General features: G+C 39.4%; 1 protein-coding gene across 1 annotated transcript in view; it reads left to right on the top strand.

The window, feature by feature from the left end:
• Positions 1 to 13,295, top strand: part of IFT57 (intraflagellar transport 57) — a 23,959-nt gene that overhangs the window by 4,901 nt on the left and 5,763 nt on the right. Inside the window, exons 2-6 of the mRNA XM_035897583.1 lie at positions 2,130 to 2,366; positions 3,431 to 3,549; positions 4,391 to 4,481; positions 8,667 to 8,789; positions 13,066 to 13,137. Coding sequence (XP_035753476.1) covers positions 2,130 to 2,366; positions 3,431 to 3,549; positions 4,391 to 4,481; positions 8,667 to 8,789; positions 13,066 to 13,137 — 642 coding nt within the window. The remainder of the gene's footprint in view (positions 1 to 2,129; positions 2,367 to 3,430; positions 3,550 to 4,390; positions 4,482 to 8,666; positions 8,790 to 13,065; positions 13,138 to 13,295) is intronic.

Here is a 13,295-nt window from a genome sequence, read left to right as displayed (position 1 = left end):
GTGGGCGTCTGGGTGCAAGCCCAGGCGGTTAGCCCCCCTGCGGCCAGGGATCTGGGAAGGCAGGCCGGCTCTCAGGTGACAGCATGCCCGGGTCAAGTGAAAACCAGTCAATCTCACAGCTTCCCGCACGGTTTTGAAGCTTTCAAAACGAGAAGCCCCTCTGTATCCTGATAGCTGATGAGTAAGAGTCACTTGACCTTCCCTGCCCCCAGCGCATAACTTGAGCCTGAATGCTTGCATGCCAGTGTGTCTGCAAAAAATAATTCTACCCAAAATGAATTTCTTGTATTCGGGGTAACTGTTTGTGTGTGTGTGTGTGTGTATGTGCAAGGCAGCTTGGACCCATTGTTTGTCAGTCTGGTTTTTTATATCTAATATGTATTTGATTCATATGTAAGAACTTATTTTTCTTTAAATTACGGTGGGAGACGGGAAACTTCGGTAACAGGACCGATGTGCTCCCAACATCCACCTGCCCAATTCACTTTCAGATCCATCCATCAGTTTCAACCATGGTGCACAGCAGTGCATCACGCAGTTAAGCTTTCTATAGGCAACAGTTTGATAGGCGGAAAAAACATAGTCCAAATTATTCTGTTGTTGTGGAGGAAGCTCAAGTATTAGCTTAGTGGCTGTAAGCTGGTTTTAGCCAGCTGTTGGACCATCAGCGTGTTTGGAGCAAGGAAGCAAACCTTTGTCCACCATAGCGAGCAGCCATGTCTCTAAGGGGAAGAGTTTGGTTCCGAGTACCCAGTGTGCACATGACTTATGGTTTGGGGGCGGGGGGGGGGCTAACTGTGGTCTGATTTTATGGGCTGAATTCTCGGTAGGACCATATCTTTCAATTTAGTATGATCCAAAATAGATCCAGTTTGTGCACCTTGCTCTTTAAAGTGACCCAAAGCACAGTAGGTGAAGTTGGGTGGAAGGATTTCTTCAATAAACATGCTCCTGATCTGAGCTAACATACTGATTTAGGTACACCAGCCTCTTGCCACTCTTGAGGAATATGGGAAGGGGAGAAGGTTTGGGGAACTTTGGAGCAAAAGGAACTGGATATATTGCTGTTGCCAGGAAGAGTATTTGGGGATGTTAAGAAAGGAACTGAAGGTGTGGTTACTGTGGTATAATGGCATGGATGAGGACAACATGCAAAAAGGACACATCTCTTTAGGCAATGAGGCTTCAGTAAATTTGTTCTCCTCAAGGAAGTGCTATGCAAGTTTTCATGCAGTCACTTGTTGCAAAATTATTTATTTATCTATTTATTTATTTTTGAAGAGGCATAATCACATACCTGAATGCAGATACCTTTCTTTGTGCTATTTGTCTAAACTCCCTTTAATGGAGAGCAATACACGCTTCTAAAGCGTTTTTCAGTGTGTTCTGAAGTAGACAAAAGATGAGACAAACCCACCCTGGCTTCCAGTGTCATGGATAAAGGTATAAAGCTTTAGCAATGGATCATTTTAATTTTGTTTTTGAAGTATAGGCTGTTTGCCATGTGATGTTGACAGTAGTTACCAATCACTTTTGCTAATCTATTCAGAGGATGTTTTTCAAATTTAAATTTTGTCTTGCACTGTAAATCACTCGCCCTGTGAAAAAATGCCTGAGATTTAGCAAAATCTTAGCTCATCTATGGCCCAGAAGTTATTGGCAATTGCAGATCTTTGACTTTTGATTCTTTTGAGCTTTAAGTATTTTAGGCTATGCAAGGGACATTTGAGTAAATCCATTGCATAGGCTCTTAATTAGTCGGTGGTGGTATTTTATGAAGTGATGGGATGGATTCTACATCCCTAAAATTAAATGGGAACAGAATTGAGCTCATCATGATTTGAGGCTGCTCAGGTAAATAAGAAGAGTAACTTGGGTTTATGTGGAAATGTTAATTTGGTGGTGTTTAACTGAAGCTGTATAATCCTGCTGATGGGAGAGAGGAGCACCCAGTTTCCATTTGATTCCTTGGAAGTATAATGTTGATTATTAGCTTCCTCAAAGTGGGAAACAGATGAGCTGCATGTAGAAGACTTAGCCTACTGTGGTTATGTGTGAAACTAGACATCCCGAATTTAATTCAGAACGATGACTCATTGAGAAAGTCAGTTAAAGGAACTGCTTTCTAGCCTGTGCTGGCTTATAATGCTGTAAGAGCTTCAGGAGCTCAATATATTTACCATTTTTTCCCCTTTTTAAACAGGCACTACTTTGCACTGCCCACTAATCCCGGTGAGCAGTTCTTTATGTTTTGCACGCTTGCTGCTTGGCTAATCACTAAAGCGGGACATCCCTTCGAACAGCCACAGGAATACGATGACCCCAATGCAATAATATCAAATGTACTCTCAGAATTGCGATCATTTGTAAGTGTTGAACATGCCGTTTTCCCAAGTGTATTTCAAGCACGTGCATCACCTTCAGAAATAACAGTAATGACACATTTTCTCTGCTGTCTGATCATGTTCCCAAGGACTGGACAGACTTTTCCTACCTATAAGTTTGTACTACGTTAATTAGTTAATTGGAAGTTTGTACTGTGTGTACCCACTTGCTAACTTTTTGGCACTACAAAAATGGTCTTACAGTATTATATACAATTCCAATTAGTCTTGTTCCACAATCTGTAAAATGGATTAAATCAGGCTTACTTTTTATAGTGCCGCATGTGTTCCTCATTTATAGGAGTATAATTTACAAAGATTTTATACAGTGCTTGTGATCCTGCTCCTGCCAAAGTAAAAGGTATCATTCATAGCAAAGGAGATGGTTTAGAAAGTCTTCTTCGTATTTTTTTTGTTAAGGAGTAAAAGGTTGCGTAAACTGCCAGGAACTATTGGGATTTTTTTTCAACGTTAAACCAAAACAAACCTGAAGGTCAGGATTGTGTATCACTTTACAGGACGTGTGATCTTATGGGAGATTATACTGTGGTACAGCTGTGAATGATGTTACGAGCACTGTTCTCTGAAGGACTTACTTGATAAAAAACCTAAGGTGTTTATTCTGTAGGACAGCAGTAAATAAAAATAAAATATTTTGTAAATAAAATCTGGAACAAACGACAATGTTGAAAAGCAGGTGGTTAAGTCTCAGTACCGGAGCTCCTCCTTAGCTATTCTTGCCTTGCCAGCATGTCACTTGTGTGCTTGACTATCTAGCTTCCTTGCTGCTTCTGACTCTTCTGCTCCCTGTAAGTATCCTCTTGCCAGGTGCTTTAAGATTTCTAGACTGCATCTGTTCCTTGGGTTGTTCTGTTTTCTCTTCTGTTGCCTGACTGGAGCTGCATAGGGGAAGAATATGAACTAACATTGGTAAAACCTTCACACACGATGGACACTGGTTTTAGCACAGTAAATCTTGTTACCTCCCTGAGAGGAAACTCGACTGATGGGTAGCCACTAGTAAACAGTGTATCTCTTTATTTTAGGGAAGGCCTGTGGATTTTCCTCCGTCAAAATTAAAGGCAGGTTGTGGAGAGCAAGCGTGCTATGTTCTTGATTGTTTAGCTGAAGAAGCCTTGAAATACACTGGCTTTAGCTGGAAAAGGTATAGTACACTTGTTGTTTCATGAGATGCAAAATTCAACTAGGCTTGAGGCAGTGGGACAAATTAATTCCTAATGCAATTTAGTCTGTTACTATTACCAGCAAGGATGAGTTAGGGCCATTAATAGACTTAGCTAATTAATAAAAATTTGACTGATGACCTTTTTCTGGGTCATTTTCCTATGCATAACTGCTTGTTAATCTGCCAGTTGAGTTGAAACATTAATATTCTTTTAGGTCCTATCAATCAATCTTGACCTCTTCAGTTGGAGGTATGCACAGTATGTGATCATGTTACAAATAGACTACAGTAACTTTGAGTATTTAATCCAAAGGAAATCTTAGGAGAAATTAAATGACACATAATTTCAAATATATGAAAATTTGTTTGGAAGTGTTCTTTATTTCATTCCTTCCCTCTGATGGGTTTTGAAATGGATATAGCAAAGTAATTTCTACCTTGGAAATATCTTACTCTTACCTCTATTTAGTACAAAATTCCACTGTAAGCCAAAAATAAGTCTGTGGTGACTTGTACTTCAATTTCAAGAGGTTGGACCAAAAGAGAAAACGGCTCAAAATTTACTCCCCAGGTGTCTTTGCAGTATGTACTGTACTGCTTGGCGTAATAACTAACCCTCATTTTTAAGAAGTCCAAGATAAACAAAGACTTTTAAGGCTGAGCTTTAATTTTATTTGTTTAAGTGTGTGAGACACTGTCTAGTCCTATTCTACATCATCCATACTTCTCATGAAATGTTTTGTTTGCTTAGGAGAAGTTTGCAGAGGTATTTCCAATTTACTGTATTTAAAACCTCTGCTGTTCTTTGAATGAATTTCAGGCCAGCATATCCAACAGAAGAGCTAGAAGAAGAAGAAATAACAGAAGATGATGCAGAATTAACACTTAATAAACTGGAAGAGGATGTTGTGGTAAGTTTAGCTAACTGGTTTTGATTATATCAGTATTGGTCAGCTATGAGGAAATTTTTCTCACTGTTCATTTTGTTTGGCTTTGTTTAAGAAGTCTTTTCTACTAGCTGTTCCATTGCCTGTTTTTCCTGTAACTCCTTTCCTGCATTGTCAGCTTCTCTGTAGAGTTTTTTGTTTCTTTTCAGATAAGGTTGTTAACTCTTCGGGACAGAACTTATGTTCTTATGTGCATTTATAGTTAATGTAAAGTGAGCTGGAATCTAACCATACATGAAAATTGCATAGATTCAGAGTTGTTTTTTTCTGCTAGTACAAGCTGTTGATGTTAAACGAAACTTCAATCCCTGTTTACAGAGTTGGCTAATATTTGGTTAAAATTTGCCCAGCGCCTAATTGATAGAGTATTGTAACTCAGATTTCACTACAAATAGGAAACAGTAACTTTGGTACTTAGTTGATCTTAAGACTTGGGAACAGGGTAGGCAGAAAAGAACAACTGGAAACTGAGCATTTGTTTAAAAACACTAGCAAAAACGTAAATAAATGTTGCAGAATTGTTTCTGTAGAGGAAAGTCATGGCAACTCATCGCTGTATACTCCATGAAAGAAATGGTAATATCCAGTCATCCATGATGGAGCCAGACTCTTCTCAGTGGTGCCCAGCGACAGGACAAGGGGCAATGGGCACAAACTGAAACATAAGAGGTTTCAGTTGAATATGAGGAAGAACTTCTTTACTTTGAGGGTGACTGAGCACTGGAACAGGCTGCCCAGGGGGTTGTGGAGTCTCCTTCTCTGGAGATATTCAAAGCCTGCCTGGATGGTGTCCTGTGCAACCTGCTCTAGGTGAACCTGCTTTAGCAGGGGGGTTGGACTAGATAATCTCTCGAGGTCCCTTCCAACCCTTGCCATTCTGTGATTCTGACTGCAGAGTAAGTCCTTCTGCTTTGAAATACCTTTTAGCAACAAGATAGCAATGTTTGAGGATGAACTGTTTCATTTATTCTTGCTTTTTAGATAGAAGAATTACAGTGAAGTTGTTGTGTCTATGAAACAGCTTATGAAATGCACCTATAAGTTCAAATATGCTTTTAGGACTTAGTGATGGATGTTTGTTGAGCAGAAGTTGTTTCTTGCTGATTAACATTCTCAGAAGATTATTTTTATGAGAGTTGGGAGTCTCGCTGTTATCTGGTAGCATAATGTTATCACAAGATATTGTAATTTTCACAGGCCTCTGTCAGTCTCCTTGAAATGAGTCTTTATACTGCTGACTTCAAAAAGAATTTTCTGGAGAGGGAAGTTAGCTGAAGACAATTAAAGTGACAAATGCAAAAAGAAGTTAGTTTCACATCAGATTTCTCCACAAGCTGATGATTCTGTGCAAAATAAATGTAGATCAAAACCAAAATTTTGAAAGCTGTGAGCCTGGAAGTGTTCACTTGCTGGGTCAATAAATTACTTGAGGAGAAAACAATTTTCTGGAGTGTTAAGGCCCAGCATAAATAGGAATGGGTAGAAAATGCCACAACTGTCCCATTTTTGTGTTCACATCTTTCAAGGGCTTGGAAAAATGTAAGGTCATAAAAGTTGGAAATAGAATGCCAGTTATCATGTTATTGTATGGTTCTGATCATAGTCCCAGTTTATACGCCACAACAGTCCACAAGAATGTAACAGCTGAAGAGCTTGCTTCTTCCTCTTCTCACAGTTTTCCTAAGTATTGCGTTATTTTTCTCATTTTTATTAGTCAAGAAAAATTTGAAGCTTTTCTTCTTAAATGTCATATGATATGCAAATATCGTGATGTGGATGTCTGGTTGCATTTTTACCAGCTTTGAAGTCTGCATAGAAAAAGTCCTGAATAATTCTGAGAACAATAAGAGACATTCTGTATTGTGTGTCTGACCAGCCTCGGAAATGTAAGCAGTTGGCTAAAAACCTGAAATATGAAAACAGTCAGCTGCTTTCGCTTTTTTTTTTGTCTTGTTGAGGTCTAAACTGTTAAATTGGGAAGTGGGAAGGAAACAGTTAACTAAAGCACAGTTGAAACGCTTCAAAGAACCTCTGGATTTGCTCCCAGGCAGTATCTGAGGCCATGATTTTCACAACTAACATGTTTTATTAGCTCTTCTGAGTTTGTGTGTTAGTAAAACCATTGAGCTAGGTTTATACCAAGTGGATAACCACTTTTTTAGAGCCCCTAATGGTTCTACAGGGATTAATTATATGCTGATGTAAATTTTTTTTTCCCCAGTCCATTGTTGCTGCCAATATATTGATATGTCCTGGATCTATTAGCTGTATCCATAATTGAATTTGCTAATGACGAGATTCATTGATTGTTCTCCTGGTTTTGATTCTTCTGAATAAAACTGATGAGGTGGACAGAGACAAGACTATTTCTGTAAATCTTGGGGAATTAGGTGAAGAGTAGCCAGCAAGGCTGGCTGGAAGGAAATCTGCGCAGTTTGGTTTCTCAGTTCTGATAACTAGTCTTGTTGTTGTCATGGTAGTGTTTTAATACGTTCTTCTAAGCACTGTACAAATATATATTGTCCATTTAGCAAAAGATAGTCCCAATCTAGTCACAATTAATTTCCTGCAAGTATTCAGGGGACTAAGGACCAAATATGCCAGAAGAAAATAAAGTGGTCCCTGTTAGTTAAAAACTAGGTAAGGTGCAGGAATAAGCTCCCAGGTTTTCACTGCATCTTGAAGGGTTCTACACTAAGACCTGTGTTACTGCAGCATTCATCATTTGTCTAGAAAGGAGGTGAATGATGAAATTTGACTTTGGTGGAAAAGATGATGGCTAACAGAAGAGCTAGAGAAGGACAAGGTGTGTAAGGGTGAAGTGTATGGGTGATAAAATGGCAGGTGAAATTAAGTATAGATAAATGGAGGGTAACACACGGCAAAATCATCTTTGATTTATGCAATGATGGGCTCTGAGCTGATCATGATCCCTGAGGAATGCTATTTTAAGACTGTAATCGGTAATTCTATAAAACTGTCAGCCCAGTGCATAGTGTCATGGGCAAGAAAACAAGTTGATTGCCTCCATTTTAATTGTATCGTTCTGCACATTTTTAAAATATGGCGTTGTTCTGAAGCTCCAAATCTGTAGCGCAGCCAACATTTTGACAGCTGTGTTCAGGTCTGGGTGTGGTTTGTTTTTTGTTTTGTTTTGGTTTTATTTTTAATGTAAAGCTTTAGGAAACACATAAGAAGTTACAGTTAGCATACAACTATTGATAATGACCCATCTGATGTGAGAGGGCTTAGGTTTTGGGGGTTTTTTTGGTTGTTTGGTTTAGTTTTTAAATACTGTGGCACCCTGAGGGAAATGTGGGGCAGCTTTCATCTTCCAACTTATTCCAGATACTGTGTCTCCTCGTAAGATTTTAAGTAAATACAAGCGCCATTATCATAAACTCTTCATGTCAGAAACTTGGAATTTAATACTCTGTGCCCTGTGCTCCTGCAAAATAAAATTGTGGAGAAAGATTGTGCAATACTTACTGAAGTCTTACTTTGTGACTTTCCTTAAGGAAGAAGAGTCAGATAATGAAGAAAATTGTCTTCTTTTGAGAGATTTTTACATCTGTAGCATATCTGTTGATATTTTGTATAGAGACTTTGTGATTATTAGTCTTCTTTTGAGAGATTTTTACATCTGTAGCAGCATTTTATTTCTGTTGGAGTTAAGTGTGAAAGTTCTTATATAGTCTAAACTTGAGAAAGCATTCCAACTGAAATGAATCAGCTTATTTTAGAAGAAAAATGTACATCCAGTTCCTAAACTGTTAATACTGCAAGATTGCTAGAAACATTTGCAAGAAATTTTTGCAGAGACTTTGAAGGGAATATGGTTAGTTTCTTGAATGTATTTTAGTTTTTCCCCCCTTGCTATTTCTGGAATGTATTATAATTTCTTACTATATACATTTTATTCTTTTTAATTCTAAAATACGATGAGAAGATGTTTATTTTAATTCCTAGTCTTTATGTATTCAAAGAAAGCCATTAAGTAAATCTGTTATATCTGTAGTCTAGATCATTCTGGATATAAATTTTTTTCTGACTATGAACACTGTAAGCCATTGTAACTTAATTTCTCACTGTGCATAATGTTGATATTTTGTATAGAGACTTTGTGATTATATTTTTTTTATTACATAGGACATGAATGACTCTGCAAAGCAAGAGGAGATTTTACAGTCCACAACAGATGCAGCAGAGTGGAATCTGGAAGTGGAACGCGTGCTTCCACAGCTGAAAGTTACAGTCAGGACTGACAATAAGGTATGTGAGAATGGCTTTGCATGTGTACACATGGTGATTAAAGTATGATTTCAGTCAGTGTTATTTACTTTCCATTTACAACTTTTTTGTCATGCCAAGAATTGTGAATAATGGGCTCTCCAATGTTATCTTGTCTGAATCTTTGAGCCTAGAAGCAATAATTTTTCAGTAGGTTCTTTTCCCAACATTATATAAGAGTAATTTTTTCTGCTACTTACAGGGCACCTTATATTTATTTACATATATTTATTCAGTGGAAACTTCTTAAATCATTAAACATTTCTAATGCATTCATATTTCTGAAAAATTATACCCTCGGTTTAGCAGCTATTAAAACATCTTCCTGGAAGAGAGCTGAGGAACTTCTTATCTTTCCACTGTTCAATGTCAACAACATGAAAGGTTGATTGCATGGAATTAATTTTGCTGAACTTTAAATGGCAACAAAGTAGGTCTGTATCTCTGACCTAGTCATCATGGTCTCTCGTTATGTTTAGCAAAAAGAAGTGAGTACTTTTTCAACTGATTTTACTTACCTGTCCAGATAACTACCTCTAGATGAAATTCATTATTTCTTAGAAATTAGTATTTCTTTCCATAATCTATTCCACGGAGTCTAGAATGAGCAGCTTAGAAGCAGACATCTGTCTTTGGCAAGTCAAAGTCCAAACCAAGGACCTATTCCTGGCATTGCCATAAACATTCTTTCTAGGAGCTTGTATAGCACACACAGATCAGTACAGTATTGAAATTGCTCATTTGTTGTGACCCAGCTAGTTGGGGTGTTGGAGCAATGTGTAGCAATGATACAGAATTCAATGAAAGATTATTATCTTGCCCAAAATAGGCTAAGCTCTCAACTGCCTTTTAAGTTGTTTGCCTGTCTTATGCTATGCTGCATTCTTCTATGCGCAGAATTGCCTGGTTTGAGGCACCTTTCTCTGATCCTCAGCAAGCCCATCTGTTACAGAGAACATCATGCTTGATTCTCACACTAAGAAATTAAAACTTAATAAAGACATAGGTGGAAAATTAAAGCCACTGTAAGAACTTAGGTTTACTACCTTCCAGTTTAATGCACCATCTCTTGGCTTTAAGAAATATGTCAAAATGAACATGAGAACAGGATTCTTCTTTTTCTAGCTTCTGTGCTATCACGCTTTCAGAAATAACTGGAGACAAGTGTTTGGGTTTTTTACATTCTACAAGAAAAGCATCGTGTTCTGTTTCCTATGTGGTGCGTGTATACATAGTACAGGAGAGGGTTAATGGTAATCAATGGCATTAGAAACTAGAACTTATTTGTAAAGTCCTGGGCAGGGGTGGGAGGTGTGTGTGGGGTGTTTGTTGTTTTTATTTAAACTCCAGAGTTTGACAAATTTTGAACAATTGTCACCAGACCAACAAAAGATCTTGACTCTGCTGCAAACTTAAACCCCAACATACAACATAAGCACATTTTCTCTACTAGCCTTTGTTTCGTTCTGGAAGAGAATAGTGGGCAGCAACACAATTGTAGGCAGCAGGTGAACCTGATGGGCTGAACGGCTGTTGGAGATGCTTGGCTGTGCTCTTCTGAGGTAGTGAGACAGAAGCACCAGTATTTCGGTAGTTAGGTGTGTGTCCCCTGCAGGCGGATTGCCTCACTTCAAATCAGTGGAACTGCCTGTGATTGAAGGATGGCACATGTTTAAGCACACAGCTGTTTTAAGACAGGATTTGTTTTGTACCTGTTATGAGATATTATAAGCGGCTGTATCCTCCAGGAGCTCTGGGATTGGGAATTCCTCTTGCTCAGGTGCTGCAGCCCAGCCCCGTGTGCCTGGGGACCTGTGGGTCCCCATACCAGACTGATGGATGCAGCTGCTGCTTTCTTCTTGTTTGCTGGTTCAGAAGCATGTATCACACAGACACACAGAGGACCCTGACATGGCCCACAACAAAAACTGCCATAAACAAGGCCCTGTCTTCAACAGCACTTCTAGGACTCCCGTAAAATATAAGTATAGACAGCCAGTCCCCCTTCCTCCTCTTCAGCTAATTAAGATTGAAGTTCAGCAGTGAAAGCTCACACTGCCTGCTCTCTAGATTCACAGGCACATGTGCATTTATGGATCCCTCAACTATCAGCATGGTCCTTCTGTCTGTCTGATCCTCCTGTCTGGGTGCTGTGCCCTCTTAAGTGTTTCACTGCTCTTCTACGTGCCAGCTAGTCCAGCTTGGCTCTTGCCAGCAGACAGACGCACACACTCACATGCTTGTCTTAAGGGTGCTCTACATTTGTGGGTCCCCCTGAATACCAGCATGTACCCTCTGCTGGCCTCATAACCAGGCCTGGATCCAGGGCCTACTACTTGACAGCAAGTTCAGTTTTAAATCTGCTATTGCGTTTCAGACCTGTACAGCAGGTTTAGGGAAGATGTAAAGATTTGTTTGTCCCCACCCCAGCAGCTGGCACCAGCAACGCGGGCTTGTGACCTGCAGTCTCACTCCAGCTGCTGGCACTGAGCCCCTCACTTGCTTCACTCACACCGGTCCTTCCCAGTAGCTGGATTTTGGGATACATGCAGGTCCTTGGTGGCTGAGACCCTCACCTGCTCCTGTGGCTGGCACTGAGACCCCCACTCTCTCTGGCTGTAGACAGCACAGGCCTGGGACACTTGCAGCCCAGTGAGCACGAGATAGAGTGTGAGATTGCACAGAAAGATAATTTTAAAGGAATTTAATGAGAAGATAGGACAGGCTGCAGTGATCAGGCACAGGCCTCAGTCAGACAACTGGACTGACTGGCAACAGTTTACACATGGCCAGCCCTTCTTATATCCCTCTCTTTTCCCCACTTTGTTCCTCCCCAGACCTCTTCCCCTGCATGTAGCTTCATCAGTTTGCATAGCTGCACCAACCCTGTCCCAAATATCCAGAACCCCCAAGTTTGCACTCTCATCAGTTGCAAGGGCCAGGTTCGCCTTCTCTGAAGTGATGCTTGCAGATTCTTGATAGCCCATCAGTTAGTGTGACTGGTGAGCTTTGTTTCTTGTCCTTGTCTCCCTTGGTGTTTGGCTGACAGGTCTGTGTCTCTATAGGTTTTGGTTTTTCCCTCCCCCTTTTCCTTATCATCCCATTTTGACAAGGTCCTCGATCAGATAATTGTACTGATACAAACATTTGCACACTCCACTTGCCCTTATCCATTAGTGTAACTAGCCAACTTTGCTTCTTGTTACTGCCTCCATTATTGTTTGTCGGTCAGGTTTGCACCTCTCTGTTTTGCTTATCATCCTTTTTGACAAGGTCCTTGATAATCTTACTGAAGCAAACCCTGTCACCTTCCATGTATCATTCCAGAACCGATTTTATAAGAAAGTCTCCTAAGGTTTGATTTCAAGTGATAAAGATTTGTTAACATCACTTTTTTTTTTTTTTTTTTACTACCTAGACCAATGCAGTGCCAAAAGCTTAAAAATCTTAAAAATATTTTTTAGCATGTTCAGAAACACAATACTAAAATAGCAGTAATTCTCTAGTGCTGCTACTCTGCTTCATTTTGAACTCACAGTCTGTCTGCAGCTCTGCTTTGGGTCTGGGAGATGTAAAAAGTTTGCATTGATAAGGAAAAAATTGTGATAAAGCTTGGGAACTGGAATTGATTTCTAAGTAACAGATGTCCACCTGTCAAGTTAAAACAGCACCTTTTCTCATCCCCCATCCCTGAGTCCATGTAGGTTTCCTATGACCTAGAAGCTGCAAATAATTTTCCCCCTTCTAATTTTGTCCCGCTATCAAAACCAAGTTTAGGTATTTCTGCCCCTTTCATTTCTTTCTGTTCTTCTCCAGATAATAGTAAGGGCTAAGTAGAAAGGGAGGATCTGATAGTCTGGAACTGGTAGGTGTTTGTTGGGCATTTGAAGCACTTATTTTGTCTAAGAATAAGCTGAACTAGCACAGCTATAATCAGTGTTTTCAGTATTTGTGCCCAGAGTGGTTTCTAGCAGAAATAGTTCCATGAAGATCAAACAGACTCTAAAAAGCATAGCTACTATGGTATTGGTGAGGATGCCAGTGTTTGTTTATGGATCTGAGTGTCACATGTGACATGTAGATTTATAAATTGTGTCACATGAAGCAAGTGCCTCTGGATGTGAACATGGCAGTGGCAGAATGATACACAGTATATAGTATAAAAGTGACCCTGCCTTGCATACCAGCCTTGATTTAGTAACCAGAGAAAGATAAAAGTTGTACTTACCTGTGTTTTACTTTGTGGCATCTTTTTTAGGATTGGAGGATTCACGTAGATCAAATGCATCAGCATAAAGATGGAATTGAATCTTCTTTGAAAGAAACTAGGGTATGTCTTGTATGTGCAGAATACTCCACTGATCTGTCAGCATTCTTATTTTCTCTTTATTTGATACACGTTAAGAACTAAATCGATTTTTTTTTTCCTTCATTTTATTTGTGCTAGTGCTGTAAAACTAAAAAGGGAAACATACAATAGTGATGATT

Source organism: Egretta garzetta, unplaced genomic scaffold (assembly GCF_000687185.1).
Source record: "Egretta garzetta isolate BGI_Z169 unplaced genomic scaffold, ASM68718v1 scaffold367, whole genome shotgun sequence".
NCBI classification, from domain to species: Eukaryota; Metazoa; Chordata; class Aves; order Pelecaniformes; family Ardeidae; genus Egretta; species Egretta garzetta.
The sequence above is the reverse complement of the archived record's forward strand: the minus strand, read 5'-3'. Positions and strand labels throughout refer to the sequence as shown.